The 10,004-nt window shown below is 40.8% G+C and overlaps 1 protein-coding gene across 2 annotated transcripts in view; it reads left to right on the forward strand.

Moving 5' to 3' along the window:
* The window catches only part of PAFAH1B1 (platelet activating factor acetylhydrolase 1b regulatory subunit 1), a 75,154-nt gene extending 65,150 nt beyond the window's left edge, over positions 1–10,004 (forward strand). For both annotated transcript variants that reach the window (XM_039341764.1, XM_039341771.1), the window contains exons 9-11: positions 2,288–2,389; positions 2,757–2,913; positions 6,166–10,004. In XM_039341764.1, the coding sequence (XP_039197698.1) occupies positions 2,288–2,389; positions 2,757–2,913; positions 6,166–6,239 (333 nt within the window). In that variant the 3' untranslated portion in view covers positions 6,240–10,004. The remainder of the gene's footprint in view (positions 1–2,287; positions 2,390–2,756; positions 2,914–6,165) is intronic.

Genomic DNA, 10,004 nt, shown 5'->3' on the forward strand with positions numbered 1-10,004 from the left:
TGGATGTTAAAGTGTTGAAGGAGAAAAGATATATTTGAACATAATGGAAAATCCTTTCAACATCATGCTGTCAGATATCTTGCATGTTGTGGATCTAACCCACCTGAGGACAGCAGATTATACTGTACTTGATGAGAAAACATGGAGTGAATTAGTGCATTCTCTCTATTTTGAAAATATGAGACTCAGGAATTATTCAGGTCAAGTTCTTCTGCTAATTGGAAGGCAAAAGTCCCCAATATAGCAATCCTTACATGGGCAAAGTTAATAATATCTAGTGTGGCTGTGGGACATCTTCAAACCTCTCAGTTCTAAAATCACTTTCCTCAACAGGTCTCCTCTGTTAATGAAAGCAGCCCTCACTCAATGAAGACAAAGTTCACAGTTCATTCTGTGAAACTCCATAGACCAGTGGTTCTCAACCTGTGGGTCGGGACCCCATTTGGGGTCGAACGACCATTTCACGGGGGTTGCCAAACAAGGCTGTCCGCCATTTTTTTCCCCTTTTCTTTGGCCAAGCCCCTGGCACCCGGTGATGTATAAGTGGTTGGGGGTCACCACAACATGGGGAACTGTACTATGGGGTCGCGGCATTAGAAAGGTTGAGAACCACTGCCATAGACGTTTATGATGGAGCAATGTTTTTTTTTAAATTGGACAGATTTTATTTTATTTTATTTTTGCTTTTTTTTAAATTGATGATTTGTGTTCATTGGCTGAACCTTAAGCAGCTCTGTTGTTTGTTTTATTTCTTTACCTCTGTTCCTCCCAGAGGAGCTTTGAGCAGTTTGCAAGCGAATTATAAGGAAGTCCTACATGTGCAAAGATCATGAGAAAACAATGAACACAGTAAAGATAAAAAAAAGCCACGAAATTTATTTAATGAAATAGAAAAGCAAAATAATAGGCAATTATTCAGCCCAGATGTATTATATCTTAAGCACTGAAGCTTGGCGTAGATCAGTGGTTCTCAACCTGTGGGTTGGGACCCCATTTGGGGTCGAACAACCATTTCACGGGGGTTGCCAAACAATGCAGTCCGCCATTTTTTCCCCCTTTTCCTTAGCTGTGCTACTCCCTTTTATTCTATTGGCTTTTGAAAGCCAATAGAATATACTCTCTTGAATAGAGTCTAATTCTATTGCTTTCAAAAGCCAATAGGAATTGTCCAGGCTGTCTCTGCCCTGCTGAGCCCACCAAAAGTCCCATTCTGCAAACGGTGCTGCACCAGTTGAGTAGTCCTCGACTTACGACTGGTTGAGTAGTCCTCGACTTATGACCGGTTGGGGGTCGTGACATTAAAAAGGTTGAGAACCACTGGCATAGATCCTCCTTACCATTGAGGGCAACTGTGCTTCTAGAGCTAGGTTAAAGTCAAGGAAAGTACCAGGTTGGGCATGTCTTCCTTTGGAAGAAATGATACCTTCTGCCATACAGAAGTTATTTTCCTAATCCCTGGGTCTGGAACCTTCCTGTCAACAGAACCTCTGACTTAGGAGGGTACAAGAAAAGAGATTGTCTTGAATCTCGCGGTGATCACCCAATCTCTTCCAGTGGCTTTGGATAGACAACTCAAGCGAAATCTCTCCATTCAAAGCTCTCTGAGGATGGTCCTACAAATAGGAATAAAACTTCCATATACTGATCCTGCATTTCTTAACTCTCTGAGCTGTTGTCGTACTGTTTCACGGTCATTGGTCTCAAAAGATACAATCTCAGTGGTGCTGAGGTAAAATCTCAAGAAAATTAAGACTATAGTTTGTGTGCAGGCACCTTCGCCCCCTCACACACATACGCCCACACACATACACCTTTTTGTGCCCCTTCAAGCTAATCTAAGCGGTGTACAGTCTGTATAATAATACACCCAAACAAACAAAATATATAGGTGTATTTACATCTCCTGAGGCCAATCCAGTCCCACCATGTCTGCTGGATCCCAGCAGCCATGATGGGCAAGGATTTAGAACATAGGAAGTTGGCCTGGCGTTTTGTCCCTTTTCTGTGGTTGCAATAATTCTAATGAATGCTATAGATTCTCACCAGACCGTGTCCTTATGCTTTCAACATAATCTGCAGTGGCATCTATTTTAGAGCACACAGGAGCAACTTTGTCTTACTCGAAACCATGTGTCTATCTGTTGGGAGACTCTCTGCTGTTGTATTCCTTCTGAGCATCTTGAAGGGAAAATACTTAGAGCTTCACTTAAGTCTCCACATTGTTTACTTACTTCTTCATGCAGAATATCTAATTTTTACAGAGTGTTCCTTTTTTCCTTCCCTGTAGACTAAGAAGAGTGGTAAGCCTGGGCCTTTCCTGCTTTCTGGATCTAGAGACAAGACCATTAAGATGTGGGACATTAGTACTGGCATGTGCCTTATGACCCTCGTAAGTTCCCTGAATATCCTTTTCTCTTGTTCGTTTGCTTTGCAACTCTTACCTAGTTGCTACATGAGGGAATAGATCTGCACTTCTTACAGGGTGAACTTCAGGCATTCTCTGAGGAATCCAAGTGCAGGCATCAGAATAAATAGAATTGGGAGGGCTTGAAGGAAGACTAGAAAAACAGGTTACCATTGCCAGCCAAGAAACTCAAAATGCTGTTAAGTTTAGCATATAGCAAATTTGGGGCAAGGAGCAACGTACTCTGAACTCTGGATTTAGACTTGTGTTATTCATATCCAGATATCCATCTGTGATCTGCTTGTGACTTTGGTTTGGTTTTTTTTCCCCCCCTTCTATTTTCGCTTAAAAGGTGGGCCATGATAACTGGGTACGTGGTGTCCTGTTCCACTCTGGTGGTAAATTTATTTTGAGCTGTGCCGATGACAAGACCTTACGTGTCTGGGACTACAAGAACAAAAGATGCATGAAGACTCTTAATGCGCACGAACATTTTGTTACCTCGTTGGGTATGTATATGCATTAAGTGTGCTAGTAACGTGCACCACAGAGAGAGAGACAGAGAGAGACAGACTGAGAGATTCCTTGCCTTGCTCTGTGAATGGGAGCTGGGCTTGTATGTTGAATGCATCACACCTCAACCAAAAAACCCAGTCAACAAATGCCCATCAAGTCAACTTGCCTCCATCAACAATAAATAAGTAGCTTGTGCAGGGAAATTCCAGTTATTTCTTTAATCCTCTCCATACACATACATCATGGTTCCTACCCCTGCCCCCTTTCTACCTCTCTTAATCTTTTTTTTTTTCACTCATTCTGCATGCTTGTAGAGAGAACTGCTCTTCCTGATCATAACTTCAATCAGCCTTTATTTTTTCCTGATTGTTGTTGATCAGTTGCTAAGTTGTGTCCAGCTCTTTGCGACCCCATGGATTATAGCATTCTCTCTCTCTCTCTCTCTCTCTCTCTCTCTCTCTCTCTCTCTCTCTCTCTCTCTCTCTCACACACACACACACACACACACACACACACACACCCCAATCCTCCACTGTCTCCCTGAATCTGCCCAAACTCATGCCCACTGTATCAGTGGCACCATCTAACCCTCTCCTCCTCTGCCATTTCCTTCCATCTTTTCCAATATCAGGGTCTTTTCCAATGAGTCCTCATTTGGTAGCCAAAGTATCTGAGCTTCATTTCCCCCCCCTCAATCAATTGATTAATTCTTCTTATAGAACATGTATTTTAGTAACCCTCTCCAAATTAAAATTTGAAGTTATTCTGTCACTATTCGACTTTCATAGTTGCACATAACCGCAAATGAGAAAGCATCACTACTGCTATTCTGATCTTTGATGTTACTGAAATCCTCTTAATTTTTCAGGATACTTCCCACTGCTTTCCTTCCAGGGAGGAACAAAACTATTTCCCTTTTTTTGATATAAAGTTATGGACCAAGCTTACATAATCTCTAGACTACACATTTTTGTTTCAGAACTGTTGACAGAAATCTACTCTGCTTCCAACCAGCAAAATCAATTGAGGAAGCCAGATTTACTTAATAACCGTGTGATTCACTTAACAACTCACATGATTTACTTAACAGCTGCAGTAGAATGGTTCTGAATTCAGGCCCAGTCATGTAATGACTTACCCAGCAACCACATCATTTAGCAAATGCAGTTCGGTCCCACAAGTCCAGAACTACCTGTATAGCTACTCTTATTTTTCTAGGTTTAACTGGTATATTTGATACCAGTAACGTGTGGTTTGTTCCACAATTTGTTCCTGGAAATATCTCAACTTCTTTCAGATTCTGGTTATCAGCTTCATTCTTGGAGCAGCTTCTTTCTAGCAGTATTGTTTGAAATGTTCTGGTCCTAGGAGACACGTTCAAAGAGTTGGGCCATTTTCCATTTTGAGGATTCTAAGCTCAAAGCAAAGCTCTTACGTTTCAAGGCTTTGTTGCAAAGGAACATGGCTGGTCTGGAACACTTGATGGCATTGTAACTGGGCTTTTTGGTTCCGAGCATGAACTAAAACATATTTCCTGTTTGTTTGTACCTCTGCTTCAGAGAATATTGCTTTTTCTGTCTGTCCCAGCCCAATTTTTGTTCTCAGAGCATGTGGGAGCACATTCTGCATGTTTGCCAGCCACTGCTAGCTTGCTATGTTAGCTAGTACAAATGTTACAGTCAGGTGGTGGGGACAGAAGGGATTAATACCTTCATTTTGCCTTTTGTAGCTTGCTGCCTGGCTCTAGAAGGGCTGGATGCTTAGCAATTTGTTCTCACACTGTCTTGAACTAATTTAAATCTAAATCTAACAAAGAGAAGGACTAAGGGTGACACAATAGCACTTTTCCATACTTGAGGGCCTGCCACAAAGAAGAGGGGGGGCGGGGGCAACCTATTCTCCAAAGCGCCTGAAGGCAGGAGAAGAAGCAAAGGATGGAAACTAATCAACTAGAGAATAAACCTAGAACTAAGAAGAAACTTCCTAAGAGTGAGAACAATTAATCAGTGGAATGGCTTTACCTTCAGAAGTTGTGTGTACTCCAACCCTGGAGGTTTTAAAGAAGAGACAGCCATATGTCTGGAATGGTATACGGTCTCCTCCTTGAACCAGGGGGTGGCCTAGAAGACCTCCAAGGTCCCTTCCAACTCTACCCTGTATCTGGTACTCTTTCTTGCTACCCATAGCATCATCATCATCACCACCATCACAATAACAACAAAACGATAATGACAGAGTTGGAAGAGACTTTGGAGGTCATCTAGTCCAACCCCCTGCTCAGGCAGGAAACCCTATACCATATCAGACAAATGGCTGTCCAGTCTCTTCTTAACAACATCCAGTGTTGGAGCATTCACAGCTTCTGGAGGCAGGTTGTTCCACAGTATTGGAACATTCCTCTTGGAATACTGTACATATAGCAGACTGGTGTTTCATCTCCAGAAGTCTTAAGGCTGGAAGGGAAACAGTTCTTGGGAGGAAGCAAAGGAGGCCTGTCTTTATCTCTTGCTTAAGAAAAGGGATTTTAATTGTTGGGAACCATGATGGGAGTTTAAAGATTCATGCAAGAAGCTTGTAATTAGCATCAGCATTGTGTGTGCTCATATTCCATTTGTTTGATTTGTAGCATTTAATACATAGGTTGGCAGTAGCGTCTGCAGTCCAAAGAACCTTAACAATAAATTAAACACGCATGGCAATCTTCAGACTCCTTACTAAATTGCTTGGGGTCCATCACAGAGCTTGTAAGAGCTGGTCAAAACCTAAACAGAAGATGCCCGAGTTCTCACTTGTTCTTGTTGACTAAATTTGAATGGAGCATATAAACTTTGCTTTATTGGTAAACACATGGCCTTCACCTAATGGGTTGGCTTTCAATCTCTAAACTTGGAAGTGAAGAAATACTTGGCATGGGAAAGGGGGACAATTTCTCAACCTTAGCCACTTTAAGATGTGTGAACTTCAACTCCCAGAAGTCCACAGCCAGCATGCTTTAGGATGTTACTTGTTATTAATTTAATGAAACATTGACTAACGTTTTATGTAAGAATTGACAGTATTTGATTTCATTCAGTAGTTTTTTTTTAATTGGTTTACCTCATCCTGATGTCCTGCAGGTATGAGGTGTTGGAATTGTACCCGTAGTTCAAGTGATATTAGTTCATAAACTTTTTAGTTCAATTTCAATAGAATTATTCTATGCACACTAGCTTCCCCCCCCTTTTTTTTCCCTCTCTTCCTTGCAGATTTCCACAAGACAGCGCCCTATGTGGTCACCGGCAGCGTAGATCAAACAGTAAAAGTGTGGGAGTGCCGTTGATTGGATTTACATCTGACCCCTCCCCTCCCTGTCCCTCTGGATGCACTCGGATACCATGGTTACCCATTGAGCTCTGTTTAAAATAAATATTGTCCTTTCATGTAAATTATTCTGGATGTAGATTGAGCTTATTAAATGTTACACACAAAGTATTCATGCATGGTGAATCCAAATTGTATACTGTAAATTTACATACGTTGTCTAGAAGTACCATAGGTTTAAGAATTTGGGCTGGCATTGGTCACATCAGACCTAAGAAGGCAGAAGCTGGTTGGTTGAATTAGGGGCACTTCAACTGGTGACAGCAAAATCATTCTGTACTGGATAAGCTGAATCCCCGACTCTACTGTTGGTGGTGCCTATTTACTAAGTGACTCATAACGGGGTTCTTTTGGGGGGGGCGGGAGGGTTATTTCAGAAACACGTATCTCTGTAACATCACTTAAGTATGCTTAAGAAATCTAAAGATACTAGATTTAAAACAAAGCTGCAACTTAGAATCTTAAATGTAATTAATGGAAACAAATAAAATTTCTTCGTTTTTTTCCCCTGTCATGGTATTTGCCAAATCAATAGGATATATTTCTGTTTTGGTTTCCTATCACATTTAAACAAGAAAAAAAAAGCAAAAAGTTAGTATGTTCATACTACCAAGCTGCAAAATAGGAAGAGAACCTTGGTATGATGTGTGTGTACTCCTCCCACCCCCAAATTTGGTTGTCAGCATCCTTGCGTTCTAACATTTGACGCTTCACGCAAAACCTGTTGTAGGAGTCTGCTAGTCTTGCTCTTCGTTAGCTATCACTTGGAGCAGTTAGAGGTGAATCTTCCCCCAGTTGACTCCTGAGGGTTCAGCCATGCTGTCTCTCGGTTGGTTTTGATTATGGTTTCAGGTTTGTGCAACACCAACAGTAGGGAAAAGCCATCACCTCTCTTCCCCCTCTTCCAGCCGCCCCCCCCAAAGCTGCTGGATGTTTATTAAGTGGGACAGTTCTGCACTCCTTTCCTTTTCCAGCTAGTAACTCCTCAAAGCAAGCAGTCCCAGATTTCCGAATGTTTTGTGGAGAACGTAGCAAGCTCTTAGAGTACTACAAAAATTCCTGTTACAGCAAATGAAGAAGAGTTATATGCTGATTGATACCTTGCAAGTTTCTAGATTAGTGTTTCTCAACCTTAGCCATTTTAAGATGAGTGGACTTCAACTCCCAGAATTCCCAGTCATCTTAAAGCGACTAAGGTTGACACTGTTCTCAATAATTTCATAACCACGTTTTGTTCCTTAATGCCACCCCCCCCCCAACCTATTCTTAAGGAAATGCAGGCTGCAGTCCTATTTCAATGTGGAAAATTCGAAGAAAAGTCTTAAATTATCCCTAATGCCGATCATCTCCTAATAAATGTATTTACCCCATTTGTCAGCACCATAAAATCTAATCTTAATTAATCAGGCATATCTTTTTCTACCCCCAAATCCAGATGAATGTAGCAAGCTGCCAATCAGACCTATTTTAAGAGAAAAGGGTTATTTGCTTTTATTTGTTCTATGACTTATTTAACAAACAAACAAAAAGCAAAAAGTCTCCTTGTAAAAAAAACAAGTAACAGAAACACATTTTGGGAGGATTGAAATGCATGCCAAGAGAAAGAAGATTCCATCACAAACATTGGTTCACCCCACTGATAGTGTGTGTGTGTGTGTGTGTGTGTGTGTGTGTGTGTGTGTGTGTGTGTGTGTGTGTGTTGAGGGTATTTGGGTTTCTTATCCAGGAACTAGGAGACCAAAGGTAGTTTGAGAGTAGAGGCTGGACGTGATCCTGTCATGTTGTGGTCAGTAAGAACTTCCTGCTCTAGTAGACCTTGGATATTGGAGATTTTCTACTTTAAAGCAATGACTATTTGGTTTTTTTTTAAACATGTAAACAGTTCCTGCTAACAGATGAAAAATATTTCTTGGCCAGATGTAGTGACTCTAATGATTTTTTTTTTTTAAAGTGGAAGTAAATATATTAGCATAATCAGTAAAACAAGGGTACCTTACTAATGGGAGCTTACCACTGTTGCTTTTTTCTACTGAAACAGCAAGCAGCGATTGAAGCAAAATGTTTTTCTTCAATTAATTTGGGGAGAAAGGCCCTTGCAAATTTGCCCCTTAATAGTCCATCGTCAGTAAGCGTTCTCAGGGATGGTTGTGGGTTTAACTAGTTAACTAGCCCCGTTTTCAACACAAAACCAAATGGGAAAAAAGTTCACCGTTGAAGCATTTGGTCATTCAAGCATGGGCAAAATGGCTACAAAGCGCCAGATTTCTCTATGGACGGGTCTGTCTGTCTGTTGAATTGCAGGCAGTTTTTCCTTGAACTATTCCAGAACTGCAAGAGCTGAGACTGCCCCGGAAATGTCCTAGATCCTTCTTTTTTTTTTTTTTTGGTTCTTTCACCTGAAAAAAGTGCAAACTTTTTTTTTTCCTCCTTTGGTGATTGGAACATAATCCAAAAACTTAAGTCAGGGTGTCCAACCTTCGCAACCTTTAAGACCTGTGGACTTCAATTCCCAGAATTCCCTAGCCAACCTATTTCTTGGCCAGATGGCTGGCTGGGGGAATCTGGCATCAAAGCCACAGGTCTTAAAAGTTGCCAAGGTTGGACACCCCGACTCAAGTCTTGGAGCAATCTGCACTTTACACTTTTTTTTTGTTTGAAAAGCCGTCCTACTTTTGTGTGTGGTGTGACCAATGATGTGCCCAGAGCACTAATAATGAAACATTTAAAAAAAAAAACCCACAAAATACTAGTTGCTAGCAAGTTGTCAAGAGCTGTGGAGCACTGTAGTATTTTGAAAGCTTTGGCGGTTGCTTCACTGCCCCTTACCCTGATCCCCAAAACCCCTTCCCAGGTCTGTTCTGTCTGCTGCTCTTTCTGTTTGCCTCTTACCTTTCTTTCTGTCAGTCGAAGAGTTGGTCAAATCGTTCTTAAATGGCCTTTTCTCGTTCCCTCCCTCTTTGCCTATTCCCCTGACTCCACAACCCGATCCATTGAAAGCTATTTAAAATGATAATATTTTGTGCTGGGTTTCACTCACAGTTGTGGCTTGAAAATCCTGAAATGCAGTTTGGAATGTAAAATGGACCGAATTTGGAGTGTGGACAGAACGACTTCTCCGTTTATGATTTCACAGTTATGTATTTTTAAAAAATGCCCAAGGTACTAGCTACTACAAATCTCTATTAATAATGGTATGTAAAGTTAGCAAAAGTGATCGGGGAGGAAATAGGATAAAGCTGATAAATGTGGAACTGGATTTCGCAAGTCACAGCTGGATATTAAGTCGGTTCCCCTTCCTTTTTTCCCCCCCCCCTCTGTCCTTGTAAATTGCTTTCTTGTCCTAAGTATCTCTTTTGAATTTTCCCAAAGTTTTTTTCTGGAAGTAATTAGCAAAAACTGTCCATGTTTTAGAAGTTTGAGCCTGACACTGACAAGAAGACACGAGTCTTTTTTTTTTTTTAAATCCAGTAAGAGCGATGTAAAAATCGCTATTGGAGAACTTTTTTCCTCACCCCCAGAATGTAGGAGTTAACTGAAGATATTGACACGATTAAAATTAAAAACAAAAATCAGTAAAGGAATGTATATAATACTGCTCTGTGTTTTACAGTAAGATTTGTTGCTCTCAGACTGTGTAAAACAAAATTTATTCATGTTTTCTGCATATTAAAACAAAAATCTTATTGTACCAATTGGTAAACTATTAAATGAATATAAAACTAAA

Source organism: Crotalus tigris, unplaced genomic scaffold (assembly GCF_016545835.1).
Source record: "Crotalus tigris isolate CLP2741 ecotype Arizona unplaced genomic scaffold, ASM1654583v1 scf7180000017550.10884619, whole genome shotgun sequence".
NCBI lineage: Eukaryota > Metazoa > Chordata > Lepidosauria > Squamata > Viperidae > Crotalus > Crotalus tigris.